General features: G+C 33.5%; 1 protein-coding gene across 1 annotated transcript; it reads left to right on the top strand.

Moving 5' to 3' along the window:
• Positions 1-19,580: 19,580 nt before the first annotated feature.
• On the top strand, positions 19,581-24,563 carry LOC127074635 (beta-galactosidase 3). Its single transcript, XM_051015970.1, has 19 exons — positions 19,581-19,878; positions 19,967-20,062; positions 20,163-20,275; positions 20,358-20,424; positions 20,509-20,601; positions 20,785-20,928; positions 21,127-21,215; positions 21,308-21,413; positions 21,485-21,572; positions 21,703-21,821; positions 21,907-22,071; positions 22,155-22,333; positions 22,424-22,533; positions 22,615-22,724; positions 22,862-22,972; positions 23,052-23,165; positions 23,259-23,467; positions 23,544-23,880; positions 23,991-24,563. Exons 1-19 carry the CDS (start codon positions 19,708-19,710, stop codon positions 24,123-24,125), a joined length of 2,556 nt encoding a protein of 851 aa, XP_050871927.1. The 5' UTR covers positions 19,581-19,707; the 3' UTR covers positions 24,126-24,563.
• Positions 24,564-24,877: the final 314 nt, after the last annotated feature.

Raw genomic sequence — 24,877 nt, 5'->3', positions numbered from 1 at the left:
GCTAGATTTTGCTTTGCTTTGGAGTGTGGTTGATACACCACTGAGGTTGTTTAGCCTTCTCACTCCATGTAGTCTGGAAGCCCTGTCGCTGTTTTGGCAGGCGTTTGGCTGAAGTCCTCCTTAAGAGGCAATGTTTGTGATTGTTTATATTTGTGCCAAAGACCTCCAAGTGAGGCATGTTACTTGTTAAGTCCTCCTAAGTGAAGAGGCAATTGACAGATAGAAGGGATTAGCAATCAATCCCCTGTTATTCTGTGAGTCGTTCATTATGCTCGCACTACGTGCTGATGCTCTTGAACCTAACCCAAGATCTTGTATAGAGTCCGTCAAGTGGAATAGGGTCCCTCTTTATGGATCCCTACGCTTTCTTTGATTTGAGCTCACCCAGGCCAGGGTTAAGATCCATGAGGTCTAACCCTCATTACCACTTTTCATCTGCTCACCCTGACGATCAATGTCAGTGATTAAAAGCTTCAGCATACCCCTACAGTTTTGGCTTGTTTGTCGAGGTTGATATGACCCCTCTTGACTAAAGCCCAACCATTTGTCTGAGCCTCTTGTTTGTATATAGAGTGTGATGCTTGATCATTTGTGATTGGTGTTTACTTGCTATTTGAACTGACTTGCTTCCTGTGTGAGTTAGGTGCGTGATTAGAGACCTCAACTTAGGGATATCTGATTGCATGACAACTTTTAGGCTCGAGTTAGTCTCCCTTTTAGTTTGTTTGCTTCCCTGGTCTTTGGTTAGGAGAGAGTTTCTCCCCTGTTAAGGGGAACTACGTCGCCCTGATTCTCATACCAGATGAGATACGTAGGCAGGAGATCGAGCAAGATCTCTCCGGACGCCCTTTTCTCTTTTTTGTTGTGTTGTGTGTGTGCAACCTTTTGTCTCTTTTGACGTCTCAGCGTCTCTTTCTCTTTTTGTTTGTTTGCCACTATTAGGTTCGAGTTCCAGACTACCTATTAGTTTGTTGTCACCCTTTTTCTTTTTCAACATTTTTCTTTTTTTTGTGTGTGTTTTGCTTGACAACTATTAGGCTCGAGTTCCAGACTCCCTATTAGTTTGTCAATCTGATAACCTTTTTCTTTGGTGTTTGCTGGTTAGCGTGTGCTCTTATTTGGAATCGGATGTAAGCCCATGGATTGGCATTCTGTTTCCTTATTTGTGTGTGTGTTTAGAGTCGGATATAAGTCCATGTATTGGCATTCTATTTCCTTGTTTGTTTAGAGTCGGATGTAAGCCCATCTATTGGCATTCTGTTTCCTTGTTTGCTTTTGTTTGGAGTCGGATATAAGTCCATGGATTGGCATTCTGTTTCCTTGTTTGTGTTATGTGTTTGGAGTCGGATATAAGTCCATGGATTGACATTCTGTTTCCTTTTGAGTGTTTCTTTTGACGTCTCAGCGTCTCTTTTCGGTGTTTTGTTTCGGCATGCGTTAGCCGAGCTACGAGTGCTCTGATTCTTACTCTGGATAGAGAAGATACGTAGGCATATGATGCGATGTCCTAGCGAGCATGCTTCCCATTTTCCCGAACTACGTCGACTCTGATGTTTGTTTCTGACAAACTACGTAGGCCCAGGATGCGACATCCTGCCGAGTCCACTTCCTCCGTCTTCTTCCACCTGTTTATTATTCCAGTGTGTGTGCATTTCTTTGAGCAGTTATTTAGCAACCTTATTCTATTATTTTGAGCGTGGATCCCGTCGAGTACGATGGACGTGAGGGGTGTTAATACCTTCCCCTTGCGTAACCGACTCCCGTACCTTGCAATCTCTGGTTGTAAGACCGTTCCTTTTCCCTTTCTTAGGTTAGTCCTGCGTTTCCTTTCCGTCATAGGATGAATAACGTCGGTGGCGGCTCTGTAAACATGTTTTTTTCCGCCGGTTGTTTTTCGCGTTGCGACACTCCCTAAGCCTTAAAACTAAGGGTTACTTGCAGGATCGACCAGTTGATCCTAAGACATGTGCTAATGTAACAGGGTAACTCGTTCAATTCGACGGACTATTAACTTTGTGAGAAACGGCTTATGACAAAATATTGAACAAGCAAAGGTTTTTCCACACGAAATGATGATGCTATAGACTATGGGTGACTCGTGACCGACAACGCTATAACATTCAAAAGACATACACAACGAACACGCTTTTGGTGAATCCTATTATCGTAATAGAATTAGTGTTGACAACGTAGACGACAACATAAAAGGATAATTCAAACGTAAACAAAATTAAAATGAAGTGTTCAACGGGAACAATTGAAAATAAGGAAGTTCATTAAAGTAAATGTGGTGATTCACGTACATAGCACTCTTGAAAACTCTTGCTTCCTCGCGTTGGGAATGTGAAGTTTTTTACAAGTGATTTTGGTTCAAAGTGAACACCCCGAGTCCTTTGTTGGATCCCCTATTTATAATGAACTAAAGAGACTATCGACAGACCAAACTACTCCAAAAATAACCGTTTGAACTGCTCCATATCTTTGGCGTCCGTCCTCCTTGTAACTGCTAGCCATTTGAATTTCAAACTTATCTCGCTCAGGTACTTATGTCGACACCATCCCCTATGTGTCTGATACAATCCAGAACTTCTTAAGTCCCAATCTCTAGTTTAGTCGACCGAACGGATTTCGACCCAACTTGCTTCGTCCGTCGATTTCCTCTTCTGGTAACTTGTGGTTTTCCCAGATCTTACTTATCTTGGACTCAGCTTTTCTTTCAAACATCCTCTTGGTGAGGTATAATCCTTAAATCCAATAGCCGCTTTCATTAATTAAGCCTTCAACATGCCTTACTAATTTCTTGTGGTAATAGGTGGACGGCCCTGGTAGTCGCCTCATTGAAGTGAGCGAGATATTTCCTCAAAGATTTGGAAGGGGCTTGGCAAATGTTGAAGAGACTGGTGGCATACATCTTTCTGTGTTTGCTCTCTCCAAACTTATGGAACAACTTCTTTATGAGGTGTTGGTAGTTGGTGATCGAGAGTCGTAGCAGGTCCATGTACCACCTTAATTATTAAGAGAACTCAATAATTATCATATGTGTGTTGATGGAGGTGAAAATGCTCATATGAGTTATTGTGCCCATTAAACTTGGCCAATGAGGGAGGTTTGAAGTTCTCTAGCATCGTCGGTCCTAATATTTCATTGTAGAGAAGTTGAAGGTCCAAGATTTCAATCTCGTCATAAGGGCCAGCCTTCTACTAGTGTTGTTGAATGTGAAGGACGTTATCCTTCACAATTTATTTCTAGCTACGTAAGTCGTCCATAGCATCACACATTTATGTCATTGCATCCTCATCGCCATTGGACTTACTATTGGCCGAAGTTGATATCTTCTTGTTCGTCATGTTGGATAGAAGAGTTGGTCACGAGGATAGCAATCTAGTCGGATGATATGATGGTGACCTAGGTAAATTTTACTGGACCACACAGTGGACGCCAATTGTACTTGATAAAAGTACAATATGAAAAAACCCATTTATGGTTAAAGGATGTCAGAGGTTTTTAGAATTTTTGTGGTGTTAGAACTAGTTCACGCGGGGATGGTGAGAAGCTCTATATATGGTGTTTTCAGGGTGAGTTGAATATCTCTCAACCTTAGAGTTGATGTATTTATATGAACCTCTTGGGCATGAATCTTAGGCTCTAAGGAAGTAGTAACCACACTCTTCACTCTTAGGAGTGTGGGAAATGGGTAGTATCCCCTATTACTTTGAATAACATGACTTTTCTTTATTGACTTTTTTTTTCCATTATGGGTAGGGACATGGCACTCCCTTTGTTTCTATAAACGATTGAGTAGTCCAATAAAAGGATGTTCCAATAAATTAGGGACTAAGAAGCTAGAGAGGGCGATATATTACACTGTGTATCCTTGAAAAACTCCTTATGTCACCTTTTGTGAGCCCTTAATGAATATATCAGTGCAAAATGGTATTTGTAGATAATGAAACAAACCATAGTTTTATGTGCCATGAATTTGGCCTACCAAAGACTAAAAGACTAGGGCCTCATATTTATGCTAAACTCGCAAATAATGTGAAATTTTGTGAACATTATACGTATGTGGCGTTCCATATTTTGCCTTACTCCCCAGCTTCGCAATATTTTTTGGTATCATATCCGCACAACTTTCTTTCTTAGATAATGTTTTCTATATTTTAGTCATGTTGGTTATCCTAACTACAAAATTGAAAAACTAAATTTTAAGGCCAAATTATAAGTTTTGCGTTTCTTTGACTAATTTTAACGATTGAAACTCTGTAAAATTAAAAAAGATCTTATTAACTCATATTCGATTATTCCTAGCTGATTGACCTGTCATTCTGATATTTAAATATTAATTTATTTTTCATGTTTTAGATATTTTTGCCAATAACTTAGATTATTTTTAAATGTAAAAATACTTTTTGGTTGGCTAATCCATTGTGATAATGGCTTTTTGTCAATGTATTTCTACTAATCATGTCATTTGAATTCGCTATAAAACTAATTCCCGAACCGGCAACTTATATTTTTTCTTTTGTTTAAACGCTTTTTCTACGGTAAGTAATAAACTAAAAAAGATTTCATTTCATTTATCTATCATTTGATACTCAAGTGAAAAGTTTAATAATGTGCAACGACCAAATAGACATAATCAACAACATGAAAGTTAAACATTAATAGACAAAGAGTGGGTGACCAACAATTTAGATGAAATAGAGTGTAAGAAAGACTAATCATAAAGCAAAGTCCCACAACATTTGGGTTCCAAATCCTAACCCTTCCCGTTGATTCTGCCGTAATTGAACAACAGAAAAAAAGCTTAAATTAAAAAAGATAAAGTAAGAAATGAGACAACCATTAATGAAGGTGAACTTCTTGGTGGTTTCCATGAGACAACCAAACATGACCGACCATGTGGGGAGGGGGGGCTTTCTTGACAGACATTATGAATTATTTAGGACCAAAACAAACCAAGCAACAACATTATGTTTAAGTTGCTGACTTTTAACAACTTAGGAGTCCATGCAAAATGATTATTTAAGCCATAATAGACAGTTATAGCGCAAATTATGATTTGTAAATAAAATGCTCACAAGTGTAGTACTAGGTATATGATACTAACGAACTTTACCTTTTGGCTTTTTATTGTTCTTGAAAAAGTGGAGATTCACTAACTAACTTTACCTTTAACCAATTTACTATATTATATTATTAAAAAATGTTTAAATGTAATTATGTTTCATTTGAAAAGATTGTTCAAAAAATAAACAACAGTCATTCAATCTTATTTAGTTTTATAATAGTATTATCAAAATTACCACTAGTCATTCAATGTTATTTAGTTTTATAATAGTATTATCTATATCCATGTTATCTATTATTGATAGACATAGACATTGAAAGTGTTTGTGATAAAGTTTGGATTGTTCTTGAGATAAAAATCTATTTGATTTAAAGATAAAGTCATTTACAATACGATTTAGTTTTAGGTTATAAACTTTTTTTTTAAAATCGATCCAACTCGATCTAATTTAATGGTTTAATTTAGAGTGATTTTTAAATATTTAAATTACAAATGATAAATATTTTTGTTAATATTAATTTTATATAAATACGTAAAAATAATAGTTTTAATATAATATACTATGAATTAGTATTACAAAATAACAATAACCATTATAATTAAATTAAATTAAATAGTAAAAAAAATTAATTATATTTAACTAATAACTAATCTTAAATAAATTAAACATCAACAAATAATAAATTACTATAATATATTATATTAATAAAAAATAAATGTTAAATATATGCATACATCTTAATTTGGTTTGGTTCACTTAAATAATAATATAAATATTTTTGAAATCATAAAGATAGAAAAATTCAAGCTACATATTATCAAAAAAAAATTTTTGCAAAGTGTAAGAAAGAGGCCAAAATTATTTGACTACAAAATAAGGAACTATTTGAGGACCAAAATGGTAACTAAGACAAATTATTAAAATAATATTTTGAAACACAATGTTCAAAAAAAATTAATATATTATTTAACTTTGATATTTGTTGCCCAAGTGACTTTAAACATAAAAGAAAGGTGAATTGTGATTTGAAAAGGTTTTCAATAACTTGATTAAATAAAATTATTTTTAAAAAGAAATTAGATGAAGAAGAAGATAGAAAATAAAATTATACGAAAAAATAAAGAGTTAATGGATAAGGAAAGAATACATATCAAAATTACGAGACGTATGTCTAGTCTCTGTAACACCCTTCTAAAATACCCCAAAATATTTAATTAAAATAACAACATATATCAATCAGAGTAATTATGTAGTTAAGGGTGTCACACAATCAACTTCACACCATTCATTAGAGTAGCTTGTCATGCTCATTTATTTATCAATTAAAACATTTGCACAATACGCAGCGGATAGAGATCAAATCGATCATTCAAAAACATGTAACTCATACATGTAAGATCATTCAACAACCAACAATGAAATAAGACAAAACATCCCGTCCCGATGTTACATCTACCAGAGCATGACCCACTAAGGAACTACACTAGACTCCAAGCACTAGCTCCTACTCAATCACTGCTCGTTACCTGAAAAATAGTTGTAAGGGTGAGTTCCTCAATCGATATAATAAGCATTATAAAATATCATGCAATGTTAAGTAATTTAACACATTTCATCACCCTAATCATAACACACATTCAGTAACGGCACATCAACTCAAACATCATACTCAACACCAACATAAAGCACACGTATAATCTCAATTCATACTCAACACCAACACAAAACACACGTATAATATTGGAATACATCCATTCATATTATACGTCATACATACATTATGCAATGAGACTCCATGCATGCGGTACCGACTATTCGTGAACATATAGTTCAACTTCACCGACCAAATCCAGGTACGGCTACCAAGCTCACTAGTCCCACTCATTTGAGACCTAGTGACTCACATCACTAATTCCTCACCATGGGAATTAGCTACCACCCCAAGGGCCATGCTATGCACGCTAATCACCTAGCATGCAAACATCAACAACAGTCCAAAATGACTAACATCACTAATTCCTCACCATGGGAATTAGCTACCACCATAAAGGCCACATTATGCTATGCCAAATCACCTAGCATGCAACATCAACAACAATCCACAATGGACATATGCTCACACTCTAAGCCATAAAACAGTCCATCCACAATTACATACATAATATATACATTCACAACATTATGCATATTTTCACACATCATCAGCATATTTATCACATAATCATATTATGTCATGCCAAATAATTCAGTCACAGTATTAGCACACTCTACTAATACCTATCCTACTCAAAACAACGGGAAATAATCCCTACTATATCACACACCGATATAGGCCAATCACCAATTATGTTCACAACATTAAAATATCAATTTTTCCAATTTCCAACAGTGTTAACCGGTTAACGCCCTGGGTTAACCGGTTAACGCATCACAGAACACGCTTTCTGGCAAAACTCAATAGTGTTAACCGGTTAACGCCCTGGGTTAACCGGTTAACGCAGACAGAACAGCAATATTTTCACAACTCACAACAGTGTTAACCGGTTAACGCCCTGGGTTAACCGGTTAACGCAAGCAAAACAGTAATACTTCACAATTCCTAACAGTGTTAACCGGTTAACACCCTGGGTTAACCGGTTAACGCAAGACAGAAAGCTGTTCCTGCGCTAACACGAAGCAGAATGCAGAATTCTCCGCATTTTCCGCCATTGGAGGACTTCCGGACCTCCGATTCCGATTCTGTAAAAAGCTATACGTTCGGGAAATCACAACTCACACAAATACAGATTCAATTTCAGCTTTAACACAACTTATCCAACACAACTTTTCAGCACTCAACATCCCAATTAGGGTCAATTCAACGGTTTATCACTACCCATTACATGTTAACCCATAATACCCATTAAACGACGATAAACCCCCCTTACCTGAGTTAATCCGGCGAATCTTTAAGCTTCAAGCTTTTCTCTTCTCCAACCTTCTTCCTCTTGCTCTGCCTCTTTGCCCTTTTCCTCTTTTCAGCCGCTTCTCTGCTTTCACGTGAAAACTCTTTTAACCCAAAAATGAAACTCTTTTTCCTTATTTCCAACTTATATATTTTCCAATAATTATTATTCCAATAATAATAATAATAATCCAAAAATTCCAATTATTTAATTAAATTAATAAATATAATATTAACTTAAATTAAATAATTATCTTATTTTTATCGGGGTGTTACAGTCTCCAAAGATAACACATTGAGATTTCTACTATCAATTGATTTTTTATCACAAGTTAAATCCACAGCCACTTACACCAATTTTTTATCTCAGGTTCAACCTACCATCTTTATACTTTTATCAGTTCAAGATAACAACACTTTCTTGGTTTTACACTTATAGTCTAGAATTTCAGCAACTTGATTACATAAGTTTTTGTTAAACAATTACTCTCTCAACATTAAAATTATATGAAATGTATATGTGAATTTTTGGATCAAGGTGAGAGTCGGAGAGAAGGAGTTTTTCTAGAATACTTCTATATTTTTGAATGAGCATAAAACCTCTTTTATAGTGGAAGATTTAAGCAAATAAGAAAACTTTAGAAAAGTTCAAACTAACCTATGATAAATTATGTTATGACAATAATCGATCATGAACAAGCAAAAAGGAAAATTTTGATAGAATTGAACCATAATCTATTATTAGATATCCATAATCGATTATTAAGTGAGACACACCTCAAATTACCGCTATAATCTATTATTCTTAGTTTAAAAAGAGTTTTTACTTTTTTCACAAAATGATGAAAGGAGATGGAGTTTTGAAAAATATTTTGTAAGTGTGTGTGTAATGTTAGTACTTATAGAGTAGCACACTTCTTTTATAAAATTGATCCTAAAAGATATGAAAGCTTGAGCTTCTGATCCGAGGTGTGCTTTGAACAATCAGATGTATTCTTTGATGATGTTAATGATGTTTGATCTTTGTTAAGTCATCACCAAAAAAAATAATCCACACTTTTTTAAGCATATTTATTCTTCGACGATGTTCATGATGTTTTGTTCTTTGTTGCATCATCATCAAAACTTGTATGCACATATAACCACATTATCTCCCTTTTTTATGATTACAAAACATATTCTTAAATAGGTTTCTTAAAATAAAGGTTAAGATAAAGAGAGGTGGAATTTTAACTTCCCATAAAAAATATAGTGAGTATACTCCTCTTGAGAATATATTTCTCTCCCTGCCATAATCTAAAAACAATGAAATAAAATTATCAAATAGAAGCACATATTCAATCATAAAAACTGAATTAAAGTACATGTTTAAAAATGCATAAAACCAAAAATTTCCCGCGGTATCAAAATTTGAGAACTTTTTATTGAGTGAAGCTCTTTGTTGGATTTTGGGTTTGGATTAAATTGGACTTAAGTGAGCATTTAGACCATTTCGCACCTTTTCTTTTACCTAAATGTTTATGAAGATGGAATCTACATTACTTTGTTAGACCATTCAACATGAATAATGAATGGTAATAAAATATAAATATGTAGATATTTGCATGATAGATATTTAATACAAAATTAGGATGAATGAAAATAGATACAGAAAATTTTTTGATCATACTTTTATTTTTACTTCTTCTGCCTACCTTCCTCATCTTTGATGTAGTATGAGTTGAAGTTTCTTTTTGAATACCAACTCTCTTAAACAACTCTTTGATATTTTGATTTTGATGATCCCTTCCTTTGTTTGATGAAATTTATGATCTAAGGAAGCAGTGGAGTTCACCAATCAGATATTTCAGGTTCACTAGTTTTTAGAACTTTGAGTTGTCACCCCCTTTTGTAATATCTATCATGACATTGTCAAGAGGATGTTCTTTTTAGGTTCTTCAATCTTTGAGTAGATTTTGTTAAGATTGTTTTTCTTCCTTATAATACATGCACAATCAACGACTTCTACCTCTAAAACAGATATGGGGTTAATTTTATCAAATGTGATGTATATGGATTCTTCTATAGTTATGGTTCTTTTGTTATAAATATGAAAAAAACTATATTAGAAAAATGATTTGTTTATTCCATATCTTATTACGATGCATATAGAAGTATCAATCATTACCTTATTACCTGTTTCACACAATTAACTTATCCTAAGTTAATTGTGTTTAAAAATAAACAAAAAAAATCAATTGTATAACTCTTACCAAAAATGTAAGAACTAACAAATTTATCTTTTTTGCTTTCACCATAAGACATAACCTTTCTTTTAGGAGTAATAGATGAGAGAAAATTATGTCTCCGATCATGTGCTTAGAATATCCAATATTGATGTATCATTATGAGTTTGAGATTGTAAAGTACATATGCATCAAAATTTTAAGTCTTGACCTTTGACACCTAAATTATTACCGGTCTTAGCTCTAGTGTAAAACATGTTTCCTTTTGAAATCAATTTCATGTTAGTTTCATGATATCTTCTTATAAAGCAAGAGTTTTGTTCGTTGTGCCTTATAAATTTTTGAAATCTTTGAAATAGAGAATTCATGTACGCACCACTATTATGTAAACAACTTTCATCGTTTGATTCCTTGTCTTATTCATTTGTAGCTTTTAGAGCAAGTCCCTTCTTATTCTTATCGCATTCTTCACTTTTAGCAAGACGGCTTAACTCAATCTCGTGTCCTTATAATTTACCAAACAAAGTAGTCAAATTTATAATAGACACGTCTTTGGATTCAAAAATTACAATGATTTTAGATTTTCAACTGTGTTTATGTATCTAAGGATTTTGTTAATCATATCCTTACTTTAAAAATGTTTACCCATAATTCTTAGATGATTTACTATATGAATGAAATGTTTTTGCATCTCTTGAATATTTTCTTTAGGTTTTTCTAAAAAAATTCATATATATGGGTTAATATGTCCATCTAGTCTTTTTTTTATCTTGGTTGTACCTTCATGAGTAACTTGAAGAATATTCCATATTTCTTTAATAGTATTAGAGTGTGATACATGAGAAAATTCTCTTAAAGAGACAATGATGATAGTTTTAGGTTTCAGACAATATTGCACTTCTTTTTATCTTCTTTAGTCCATAAATTTTTAGGTTTGTTTTATGCCACATCATTAACTTGACGAATGAGAACAAAAGAACCAATTTTTAATGTCCAAAATATCATAATTTATTCCTTCAATAAAAAGTTTCATTTTCTATTTCTAGTTATCATATCTTTCACCACTACAAGATGAGTTTGTTTAATAAATCTTTTGAAGTCATCATTCCTCTTAGGACCTGTTTGGTTCAACGTATGGGAGGGGAGGGATTTTAATAAGGGGGGGGGGGGGGGGGGGGGGGGGGGGGGTTAAATGTATGTTTGGTTCTAAAGAGTGGGAGGGAAGGAAAAGGAGAAGTTTTAATAAAAAAATATGTTTGGTTCACAAAGGGAGGGGAGGGGTTTTAAAACTACTTTACTTTTTTATCCTTAAAATATTATAACACTCATGCTAAATAGAATATTTATCGATTCACCAAAAAAATTGGTGATATCCTCTCATCCCCTCCAAAAACTTCCAACCAAACGGACCTTTAAATATATTAGTTTTTAAACAATAGTTAAATTCTAATGTTACTTATTGACCAAGTGAGTTCAAATACAAGAGTTAAATAGTGAATTGCGATATAAATATTTTTTTTAATAACTTGATTAATTAAAATATTTTTTAAAAAGTTTTTAAGAATAGATTAAAGAAGAAGATATCAAATAAAAGTATACAAAAAATAAAGAGTTAAGAGATAATGAAGAAACACGTCAAATTCGTTGACTAAACACTATGAGGCCTAAGTCAAGTCCCTAAGGATATTATCACCTTGATATTTTCACTATCAATTGAGTTTTTGTCAAAGACTCAACTTACAACATTATACATCAAAATTTTATCTTAGATACAATTCTCTTAATTTTACACATATCAATCATAGTTACAACAACAAATTATAGAAATTATTATTAAACAATTACTCTCTTGTTACGAAAACTACAATATTCATGATTTTTTTTGTTACTCTTCAGCATAGTTAATTAATTCTTTTGTTATAATTCTTTTTTTCAAAAAATAGATAGTGGTTGTGGTTCAATGTAAAAAATAGCTTAGATTTTAAAGAAGGTTTATAAATATATTTACATTTATCTGCCTTAAAACAGACTAGGAGGGTTGAAATTCATAACTTACAAATAAGGATGAAAATAGGTTGCATTGAGTTACGCTTTGACAAACCTGAGTTTGCTCCGTTAAAAAATTCAAAATTTAAGTTTGATTTGTAGCCTATCAAAGGCTTATTTTTTTGCCTGAGTCTAGTCTTTTTTAAGGTTTGATTGACCTATCAGCCTACTTAAAGAGCCTATATTATTTGAACATATGTAAATAAGAAATTCAACTAATGTTTAAATCGATTAGAGAATCAAAAATACAATGAGACTAAATATTTATTTCCATTGACTTTTTGAACTTACCTAGTAACATACATTTTTTGAGATGATTTGTTTGAGAGAACTTATAAAAACACTTTATAACATTATTTATAGGATTTCTTTCAACTTAATTTCAGCTTCTTAAATATAACTAAGTTTTATTTTGTATTTTAATATAAAGTATAAAATACAATATAAAAACACTAAATTCATTCATATTTAATAAATAGGACGGTCTAAAAGGCTAATAAGACTTTTTGTATGGCATGCGGCCTAATCTATTTAACTAAATAGACTTATAAAATAGTCTAGGTCTTTTCTATTTAAAAAAAAATCTAATATGACTTTACTCTATATAGGATAGGCCATAGATCCCTATTAGTTGGCATGGTTTTTTCTCACCCCTACTTACAAATATTTGAATTTTTAATCAATATACCAACTCTTTCGAATTTGTTTTATATTTATCGCAGTTAATATGATTACATGTGAAAAATTAGTAGCATATATTTTTTTAAATATAAATTTGTTTATTTTAGCTCTAAATAATAAAAATAAAAATATTTAAAAAAAATAAATTCACTTTTTTATAAATTAAAAAATTAATTTTAATATTCTATAATATAAATATAAATTAATGAAAATTAAAACATAGTTAAAACTACAATTTTTTCAAAAAATGTGTATCTCAAAAATTATTTTTATAAAAAATTATTTGAAATAGATTCAACTTTAAGTGATTTTTTAAAATTTTGATATTCAAAAAGAAATTATAGCAAATAGATAAAATATTTAAAATAATATTTTAAAAATATCTATTTAAACCAATGTTTTATTTGAATTCTTTTTAAAATTGTAAATTTTTTAAAATAAAAAAATATAACACTATAAAAAATATTTGAAAAAAATAAAACAAACCGATTCTATCTCTATCTTTTGACCATTTAATTTAAATATTTATAATAAATTTATTTAATTATTTAAGTTTTCTAATAATAAATTAATCATTTTAAACATATAAATGATACATTGTTAGCTTTTTAATCATATTTTGATTAGAAAACTATTAATTTTTTTATTTTATTTCTCTTTTTTCGCATATGAATATTTTTGCTCTAGTAGTAATATATAGATCCTTTTCCATTGACAAGGACTCAGACATAAACCTTCTACTTTTAAAGCAAGAAATCCACTATTAGTAATTAGAATATTTAGCAAGAAAGTCACTATTAATATTTTTTTTCTTTTTTAACAGAATAAGAAAGAAAAAAAAGGGAAAATGAGAGTTATTAACTCATTTATTACTTTTGGTGATGATAGGTATAAAGTGAAAACTGAAGACAAAAAAGAAAGAAGAGGCAAGAGTTTGGTGTTACTTTAATGCTCGAAATAAATTGACCAAAAAAGCTAGGCTTTAATGTGTTGGTCAGGGGGTTCTTTAAATTTGTTTTTAAAAGGAATAAAATCATAGCAATGTGAATTTATATTAAATCTAATAATTTTACAAAATTATTTTTATAAATGTATTATGAAAATATTTGGTTTGACTTATTAAATGTGTTTTTATTTTATAATTAGTTAATGTTTGAATTAGAAACGGATTATGGTAAAAATAGTAAACAAAAATTACGTTTTGAATACTCAACTAATTTAGATTGTGATTGCTACTAACATTGAGATTTAGATCTCGTTTTGCAAATCAATCTCCTACTAATGTGTCTTTTTTTAGTAGATTGACCTTATAAGACATTATTATTTGGTTGTTAGGATTGATCTGGTTGTTAATAATGATAGATAGAAAATCTCAAGCTATATTGTTCAAATCTTTATACCCTAATTTAAGTAAGTTAGTGAACATAGTTTTCATCCGTTTGTATGATAGTTATGATAGTTTTACTTAAATCATTTTTTATGTGAATCTTAACTTCAAAAATGCTTATTTATATTCTATAATTTTAGTGGTACTTGTGCGCCTTAAACTTAAGTTGGACGGTTAAAGAAAACTACGAATCGAATCAGTCACGAATCAAATCGAATGAAATTAAAATAATTGAATTGTTATGTTTAGTTAGTGAATCAAATCATGTTATATAAACAGTTTTAGAATTGAATTAAATGACAAATAAATCAAGCTAAAATTGAAATTGAGTCAAACTGGAAATGAAAATGAAAAATGTTTAAATATAGGTTGTTGTACTGATATTGTTAAGATAATTACTGGTAGAGATAATGGTTTGTTGAGGAAAACTAGAGATTAGAGTTTTAGATAAAATAAAATCTAGTATTGTATATATGGCTTATAACACTGAAATCCAATGCAATTCACAAGACATAAATAAAGGAAACTATAGATAATCTATAGTCGCAGACACATGCAATTTGGACGAACTGTATGAACAAAAATTTTGCGTGTTTCTCTCTACTCTGATCTGTATTCGTGTTATTGTTCTAACAATTGGTATCAGATGACGTTTAATCCTGGAGGTGCAAAATTCGAAGTGACTCGATTCGGCGGAACAAACGATTTTGATTTATGGCAAAGGAGGGTTAAGAATTTGTTGGCTCAACAAGGTTTACAGAAGGCGCTTTGTGTTGAGAAATCGACGGGCATCACAACTATTGATTGGAATGAGATGAAGGAGAAGGTCGTTGGTTTGATAAGACTTTGCATTTTCAATGACGTGACGAAACATATCTTAGACCTTACAACTCCAAAGGATGTCTAGGAAAATTTGAAAAACCAGTACATGTCCAAGACGCTCATGAACAAATTGTTCGCTAAGCAGCATCGTTATAGCCTGAAGATGCAACAAAGAGGCGATTCGCAGGCTCGTGTCAACTCTTTCAACAACATCCTCACTAATTTGACATAACTTGGTGTGAAGACTAATGATGAGGATAAAACCATTATTGTGTTGTGCTTTTTACGAAGCTCTTATAATCACTTGGTGACCGCTCTCACATATAGGAAGAAAACAATCATGTTGGATTCTATTTCTTCTACCCTTTTGCAACACGCACAATGTCACCAAAGTATAGAGGAATGTGAAGGAAGTTCAGGTGAAGGTTTGTTTGTGAACTGAGGTCAAGGTCGTGGCAAAGGCAAGGGTAAAGTAGTGGGTTCTGGAAAGAAAAAGAGGTTTGGGTCCAAGGACAGAAAAACAACATAATGTTATGGTTGCAAGCAAATTGTCCATTAGAAGAGGGACTGTTCAAACAAGTCAGGCAACAATAGTTCAACAAATGTAGTTCAGACTGATGGTTCATGTAATAAAGAGGATTTATTTTGTGTTTCATTTGCAAAGTGCATTGATGCATGAATCATTGATTATGGGTACTCCTACCATACGACGCTGCACCAGGAGTGGTTCAACTCTTTTAAATCAGGTGATTTTGCTTTTGTCTATTTTGGTGATGATAAAACTTATACCATCACTAGAAAGGGGGAAATTAAAATTGCTTTGGATGACAGTGGTGTACGCACGTTGAATGAGGTGCGTTATGTTCTAGAATTGAGGAAGAATTTAATTTCTCTAGGTACTCTTCAAGCAAATGGTTATTCATTTCAGTCATATGGAGATAAATACATCATGAGGGTTAGCAATGGGGAAATGACAGTGATGATGACAAAGAGGACTACAAGCAACATTTATAAGTTGTTAGAGGGCATAATTATAGGTGATGTAGCATTTGTTGAAACTAATAATGATTTAACAAAATTGTGGCACATGCGTTTGGATTATCTTAGTGTACATGGGATGATGGAACTACATAAGAGGAATTTGTTAAAGGGTGTTTGTAGTTGCACAATTGGATTGTGCGAGTATTATGTTCTTGGAAATAGTGTATAGCTCGTTTCAAAACTGGGCAACAAAAGACCAAAGGAATATTAGACTATGTCTATTCTGATGTTTGGGGCCTACAAAAGAGCCCTGTGTTGGAAGTTCCAGGTACTTTGTAACATTCACTAATGATTTTTCTTGTAAGGTTTGAGTTTACTTTATGAAATGTAAATTTGAGGTCTTTGCCAAGTTCAAACTGTGGAAGACAGTGGTTGAGAACCAGACAGGGAGAAAATTAAAGTATTTGTGGTTTGATAATGAAACTGAATACATTGACAAAAAGTTCATGCATTTTTGAGAGGATGAACAAGACTCTAACAGAGAAGGCAAGGTGCCTTTGGTTGAATGTTGGTCTTTCAAAAGGTTTATGGGCAGAAACACTCAATATGGCATGTTATTTAGTCAACAGATCACCACATGCTTCATTGGATGGAAAAGTTGCAGATGGGGTGTGGACAGGTAACCCCGTTGATCTTAGTAATTTGAGGATTTTTGGATGTCCAACATATCTGCATATTTCGAGTGATGGTCAGTTTAAACTTGACCCCAAGTCAAAATAGTGCATCTTTATTGGCTACAATAAAGGTGTGAATGGGGTACAAGTTGTGGGATCCAATTAAGAGGAATGTGGTTATCAGCAAAGATATTATATTTATTGAGTTGTCGATGTTGAAACAGTCAGATGTGATAGTTGTGCCAGATTCTGAGGTAGAAAATTCCATCTAGGACAAGATTCAAGTGGACATTGAGGAGCCACCAGTGAGTCCAAGGCAGATTGTAGCCCAATAACAGGATGAATGAGGCTCAGATTTAGGTGGAGTTTCAGAATCAGATAGAGTACAAGACTATACACTTGTGGGTGATAGGGAGCCCCGTTGTATTACACCTCCAATGAGATATGGGTTTGAAGACTTGGCATCATATGCTCTTCTTACCATTTCAGGAGACCGTTCTACCTTTCGAGAGGTTATGCCTAGCTAGAAGAAAGATAAGTAGATGGATGTTATGGTGGAGGAGATTGAGTCCTTAAAAAAGAATGAGACATGAAATTTTGTTCAGTTGGCATAGAGAAAGAGAGATATTGGTTGCAAGTGGGTGTATAAGAAAAATCCAGTAGTAACAAAAAAAGAAGGGGAAAGTTGAAGGTTCTCCTAGTTGCAAAGGGGTATTCACAGTCGGAGGGGGTTGATTATGATGAAATTTTCAATGCGGTCGCTAGACACACTTCTATCATAACAGTATTGACCCTGGTAGCCATCAGGAATATGCATTTAGAGTAGATGGATGTGAAAATAGCTTTCCTCCATGGTAATCTAGAGGAGAAAATCTATATGGAGCAGTCATAGGGATACAATGATACTGGACATGGCAGACTTATTTGTAAATTGAAGAGATCTTTGTATGGCTTGAAGCAATCTCTAATGCAGTGGGTAAGGAGTCTTGATAATGTCTCTTTTACTTTCTCGTTACTTTATTGTTGATGATATGTTGATTGTTGTCAACCATTTGCATGATGTAAATGAGTTGAATACCAAGTTGGGTAAGGAGTTTAATGTGAAGGATTTGGATGCTGCAAAAAATATTCTTGGGATGGAAATTCATAGGGACAAAGGAGCTAATAAATTATGGTCTTAGAAAAGCTATGTTGAAGGTGTTTTGTGCAAATTTGACACGAGAAAAGCAAAGCATATGGGTACTCTATTGGCGAATAATTTTAAGCTCTCTTTGGAACAATGTCCAAAGACAAACTCAGAGATTGAAGGTATGTCTAAGATTCCTTATGCTAGTGCAGTTGGTTGTTTGATATATGTTATGGTTTCTACTAGATCAAATTTGGCACAAGTAGTTAGTCAAGTGTGCAAGTTCATGTCCAAGTCTGGGAAGCAGCATTGAGAATCATTCAAGTGGATCCTAAGGTACTTGAAGGGTACAACAGATCATGGTATCATATTCAGCAAGAAGCAGGATGTTGTATCAGTTGTGGGATATGTGAATTCTAACTATGCATATGATCTGGATGATATGAGATCTACAACAGAGTATGTCTTTACTCTTTCCAGAGGACCTACAACTGAGGCAGAATACATGGCAGTAACTATGTCTACAACTGAGGCAGAAACATGGCAGTAGTTGAAGTTGCCAAGGAAGCATTTTGGATTACAGGGTTTGTGAAAGAGTTGGGTGTTGAGCAAGGTGGAGTTCAGTTGCATTGTGATAGATTTGGTGAACAATCAGGTGTATCATGTTAGGACCAAACATATTAATGTGAGGTTCCACAAGATCAAAGAGTTGTTAGCGTCCATACAAATATTACTTCAGAAGGTTCACACTTCAAAGAATGCAACTGATATGTTGACCAAGTCAGTCTCCAATGACAAGTTTAAACATTATTTGGATTTGTTACATGTTTCTCAGTGTTAAGCAGGAGGTACCTCCCTAGTTTCCAGGATGAATCATTATGCAGGAAGTTTTCGTAAGGGTTTAATATTTGTCAAAGTGGAGATTGTTGAATATAGCTCATATTAGTGAGATAATTATGGATTGTTGAGAGTATAACTCATTGTTGAAATAATTATGAATAAATTTAATTGTTTGTTGAAGGAAACTAGGGATTAGGATTTTAGATAAACTAAAAGGTAGAGTTATATATATATATATATATATATATATATATATATATATATATATATATATATATATATATATATATATATATATATATATATATATATATATATATTGCAAGTGTAATTTATAAAAAAAACATAAATAAATGAAAGTAGAGTTATTCTAATTAATCGAACTGTATTATATGTATTTTTCTCTAATATGATCTATATTCACGTAATCAACATATACTATATCTCATATTTTCGGGTGAAGGAAAAGGAAAGCAATATACGACAAATTAACAAATCTATGAGATGTTTAAAATTTGTATAGTTCATAAATTGATTTGGTATAGTTAAACTGATTGTTATCTATACACTACACTTTTTCCACCTGATTTTATCTCAATGGTAACGGATTTTATAGGTATGATTTTTTAATGAGACAATTGGTGAATTGATGTCTAATGATCTTAATAACCGAACACGTATTGATGAATATTTATCATTCTAATAATGAACAACCGTTACACTTTTAGTATGACAAAAAAACTATCTTGTCCTTGTATTCATTTTGTTTTCACTTTTATTACACTCTCTCTCTCTTTCTCTCTCTACACTTGCTAGCTACTACTAGTAACTCTCATTCACACTACACTTATAAATTACTTACCTATCATCTCTTCCAACAACATCACTCTCACTCCACCCCCATCATCAATGGAAACAATCTCGTTTTCCAAATGCCTCTTCACATTCTTCTTCCTTTTCTCCTCAATCTCTCAACTCATTCACTCTACTGTCACCTACGACAGAAAATCCATTCTCATCAATGGACAAAGAAGAATTCTCTTCTCTGGTTCTATACATTATCCCAGAAGTACCCCCGATGTAACATATCATTACATTTCTTCTTAGATTCAAACCAATATACGTTTACAATACTTTCTCATTTTGTCCGTGTGTTTTTTATCTCTAGATGTGGGAAGATCTGATTCTAAAAGCTAAACAAGGTGGTCTTGATGTCATTGAAACTTATGTTTTCTGGAATGTTCATGAACCTTCTCCCTACAATGTACTTCAAACAATTCTTTGTTTTATTTGTTTTTTGTTTTCAACATGAGTTAGTGTCTTGTCTGATTTCATCTTTTGTTTTTGCATGCAATTCAATTTAGTACAATTTTGAAGGAAGATATGATCTAGTGAAATTCATGAAGACAATTCAGAAAGCTGGACTCTATGCTAATCTTCGCATTGGACCTTATGTTTGTGCTGAATGGAATTTTGGGTACCTTGGATTTATTTATTTTATTTATTTATTGAGATTGTGTTGTGAATTGATTGTGATTATGAGTTCTTTTTGTTTGTAGAGGATTTCCGGTTTGGTTGAAGTATGTTCCAGGCATAAGCTTTAGAACAGACAATGAACCTTTCAAGGTTTTCATTTTTCACATACACAATTGTTAGATGTTATGAACATTTTTTGTTAGATTATGGTATGAGCTACAAATTGTGTTGCAGAGGGAGATGCAAAGGTTCACTGAGAAGATTGTGGGATTGATGAAGAGTGAGCAGCTCTTTGAATCACAGGGTGGCCCTATCATTCTCTCTCAGGTGAATTTTTCGGAGTTACTCTAATTTGTCATGATTTAAGGGAACTAATGACTAAAAACTTGTCGAGTTTGAATCCTCGACAACAGACTTTATGGTGCAAGTCGGTTGTAGAGGATTTGATTTGAAATTTGTCAATGTAGATCTGATGATAATATGATGTTTTTTCACAATGTGTTGTTTCAGATTGAGAATGAGTATGGGCCGCAGGGTAAGATACAGGGAGCTGCTGGCCAAAATTATATGAATTGGGCCGCAAAAATGGCGGTAGAGATGGGAACCGGAGTCCCTTGGGTGATGTGTAAGGAAGATGATGCACCAGATCCAGTGGTGAGTATACTAATCTCAGTCTTCATCTTGAAACTTGTGTAATAATATGAAATTAAACACATTCCTTTGATACCACTTGGTTATTATTCGATTATTCTAATGCAGTTATGTAATTTTTTATTGTGTTGGCGAGTTGTGATCGGTTGTAACTAATTAATGTGTGTGCTAAACGATTCTGTTTTGTTTATGTGGTAACAGATTAACACATGTAATGGGTTCTATTGCGACAAGTTTACTCCAAATAGACCGTATAAGCCTACAATGTGGACGGAAGCTTGGAGTGGATGGTAAGTTATTTCGTTATTGCCGCGTGACACTAAAGATTGAAAAATATGAAATGAATATCCTGCATAACTTTTTTTTTCTGTTAAACATGTAGGTTTACAGAATTTGGAGGTCCGATTCATAAAAGACCTGTCCAAGATTTGGCATTTGCAGTTGCGCGATTTGTAACCAGAGGAGGGTCATTTGTAAACTACTACATGGTTAGTTATAGTTTGTCTAAAAATGAATTCTAAAAAATGCTTTGCCTAATTTATCTTGCATTTACTTGTAGTATCATGGAGGAACCAATTTCGGACGAACAGCAGGAGGCCCTTTCGTCGCTACTAGTTATGACTATGATGCTCCGCTAGATGAATATGGTGAGAATTCAATATTATCTACCTTCTAACCCAATCTTTCATGAATTTTTGCATACACATTTCTCCTCGTTACGATAAACGCAAACAATCATCTCTCAAATGCTTGGAATTCTGTTCTGAAACAATGCAGGTTTGATTAGGCAGCCAAAATATGGTCACCTAAAGGAGCTTCATAGAGCTATCAAGATGTGCGAGCGAGCTTTGGTTTCAACCGACCCGATCGTTACTTCATTAGGGAGCTCCCAACAGGTTTTACCTCAATTCAAAGTCATTTTGCTATCCGGTTGTGTTTAGCTTATTTACCGTTCTATTATAACGTGTGTAATTTTTCCAGGCTCATGTATACTCTACGGAATCTGGAGATTGTTCTGCTTTTCTCTCAAACTACGATTCAAAATCCTTTGTTAGAGTGTTGTTCAATAATATGCATTATAGCTTACCCCCTTGGTCCGTCAGCATCCTCCCGGATTGTAGAAATGCCGTCTTTAATACAGCAAAAGTACGCAAAATGTCCGACACAATTTCTTCACCTTTGATGCGACCATTCAACATTGTTTTAATAAATTAAACTCTTTATTCTAGGTTGGAGTGCAAACATCTCAAATGCAAATGTTACCGACAAATACTCAGATGTTCTCGTGGCAGAGTTTCGATGAAGATGTTTCTTCTCTGGATGATAGCTCCCCATTCACTGCTCCTGCTCTTTTGGAACAAGTAAACGTAACGCGAGATGCAACTGATTATCTTTGGTATACAACTAGGTAAGCTTGAATATCTTTACCCTTGGAATTCTCTAACCTTATAACTCATTACAAGGTTTTGAAAGTCATTTCATGTCTACGTTTCTTCAGTGTTGATATAGGTTCATCCGAATCATTTCTGCATGGAGGCAAACTCCCGACTCTCATCGTTCAGTCCACAGGCCACGCTGTTCATGTTTTCATCAACGGTCAACTTTCCAGTATGTAAAATTACTTGCATTCGATTTAGTACCTATTTCTAGCCGATTACTAAAAGTAAACATATACATTATATAAACCAGGTTCTACCTATGGAACGAGGGAGTATAGGAGATTCATGCATATCGGCAAGGTAAACTTTCGTGCTGGAACAAACAGAATAGCTCTTCTCAGTGTTGCAATCGGACTTCCGGTAAGTTTTACTAAAATTTATTAACTAAACTTAAAAGTGAAAGTCGTAATTTTATTAGTAACGCTTGATTCTTTGCTTGCTCATGAGTCTTGATTACAATTATTGACTAAATGTTTTTCTATATTTTGTTGTCAAAGAATGTGGGAGTACATTTTGAGTCATGGAGCACAGGAATCCTAGGTCCGGTCGCAATCCACGGACTTGACCAAGGAAATTGGGACTTGTCGCATCAGAAATGGACTTATCAGGTTACATATTCTTACATTAGATGCTTAAGTTACATAGACTTCAAAGAAGAAAATCTTACCACGAAACGGTTATAAACAGGTTGGACTGAAAGGAGAGGCCATGAATCTTGCATCTCCTAATAGTATCTCGTCTGTCGAGTGGATGCAATCGGCAATAGTTGTACAAAGAAATCAACCATTGACATGGCACAAGGTAAAAAATTAAAGAATAACAATGCGCTCGAGTTTGACTGGAAACAAAATATTAGCGTAAAAAATAGACGAAGTTAATCTGTATACTGTGCAGACTAGTTTCGATGCACCAGAAGGAGATGAGCCACTAGCATTGGATATGGAAGGTATGGGTAAAGGTCAAATATGGATTAATGGTGAGAGTATTGGAAGATACTGGACTGCATTTGCTGTTGGTAATTGCAATACCAGTGAATGTAACTATGCCGGGCAGTTTAGACCTCAAAAGTGCCAGGTCGGTTGTGGCCAACCGACCCAACGATGGTAAGCATCACTAACTTTGTATCAAATACGGATCCGACATAATACACTGTATCACATTTCGTATAAAATGTTTCAGGTACCATGTTCCCCGATCATGGTTGAAGCCAACTCAAAACCTATTGGTTATTTTCGAGGAACTCGGTGGAGATCCTTCAAAGATTTCACTTGTTAAAAGATCGGTAAGCAGTGTCTGCGCTGACGTGTCAGAGTACCACCCATATATTAAGAATTGGCACATCAACAGCTACGGGAAATCCGAAGAATTCCGCCGACCAAAAGTTCACTTGCAATGTAGCCCTGGACAGACCATCGCTTCCATTAAATTTGCAAGCTTCGGAACTCCTCTCGGGACTTGCGGAGATTACAAGCAAGGAGCTTGTCATTCTCCTTCATCCTATGCCATTTTAGAGAAGGTAAGCACTTTACCATACCCTCCAAATGATTTCAAAATCCACTACATCGATTTTTACCATTTGAATTACACTAATGGTTAACTAGTTTCTTTGTTGAATATTTCTCACAGAGATGCGTAGGGAAGCCAAGATGCATAGTTACGGTATCAAACAGCAATTTCGGGCAAGACCCGTGTCCGAGGGTGATGAAGCGGTTATCAGTCGAAGCTGTTTGTGCTCCAGATACCACAAATTGGAGAGGCTAATCATTCAATTAGTTAAGGAAGCGTCAATTTCGTGTAGAGTGCAGTTACTTGAACCGCAAGAAAAAGGAATGCATAATAAAAGGAGGAGTTAGTTATTATAGGTAGTTGAGTAATGAGTGCCATTGTAGTGTGAAGGAGTTGTGTAAATTATTGATAGGTAGTTTAGGTAGGTGAACATTAAACCAAGGATCTGAGTGAAATTTGGACCTTTAAGTGTGAATTCAGATGACCGGTCCCCGGCCTTTTAACCGGAAATGAGCACCGGGAAAGAAGCAGTCGCTGTCGCAGTCGAGTTGGTGTGATTTGTGGTTTTGTTTGAGTTAATGAGGTGAGTTTAGTTATGGTGCAAAACAGGTTCAAGTTAGGAGTGGATCCTAATTGTAACAATTGTTTGATGAGATTTGTTGTCAAAGAATACATGGTCCATTGTTCTGTCTACTAATGCAACATATGAGAATGTGGAAGAAATTAAAATCAATAACGTTTTATTTATAATTAATATTATCTTACCAAAAGACTAAAACAAATGTCTTTATCATCGTTTAAAAAAATTAAACAAAGTTGATTATATTAATTTAATAAATGATAATGTATTCTAAAATATATGAAGAATAGTACTTAAGGTGAACACTATTCTTAAACCAATATGATTAGATGACACGATACTTTTTTATTTTATTATATTTTAAAATAAATTAAAATTTTAAAACAATTTGTATTAAAGTTACCATTATCTAACCTATATTTTAAAA

The sequence above is a fragment of the Lathyrus oleraceus genome, chromosome 4 (assembly GCF_024323335.1).
Source record: "Lathyrus oleraceus cultivar Zhongwan6 chromosome 4, CAAS_Psat_ZW6_1.0, whole genome shotgun sequence".
NCBI lineage: Eukaryota > Viridiplantae > Streptophyta > Magnoliopsida > Fabales > Fabaceae > Lathyrus > Lathyrus oleraceus.
This window is presented reverse-complemented; position numbering and strand designations above follow the sequence as displayed.

Excerpts from the sequence above, each read along its gene's own strand:
- LOC127074635 (XM_051015970.1), top strand. The coding sequence starts at position 19,708 with ATGGAAACAATCTCGTTTTCCAAATGCCTCTTCACATTCTTCTTCCTT. Across the intron at positions 20,602-20,784 it reads GCCCTATCATTCTCTCTCAG|ATTGAGAATGAGTATGGGCC; the intron begins GTGAATTTTTCG and ends GTGTTGTTTCAG. Across the intron at positions 22,725-22,861 it reads GTGTTGCAATCGGACTTCCG|AATGTGGGAGTACATTTTGA; the intron begins GTAAGTTTTACT and ends TTGTTGTCAAAG.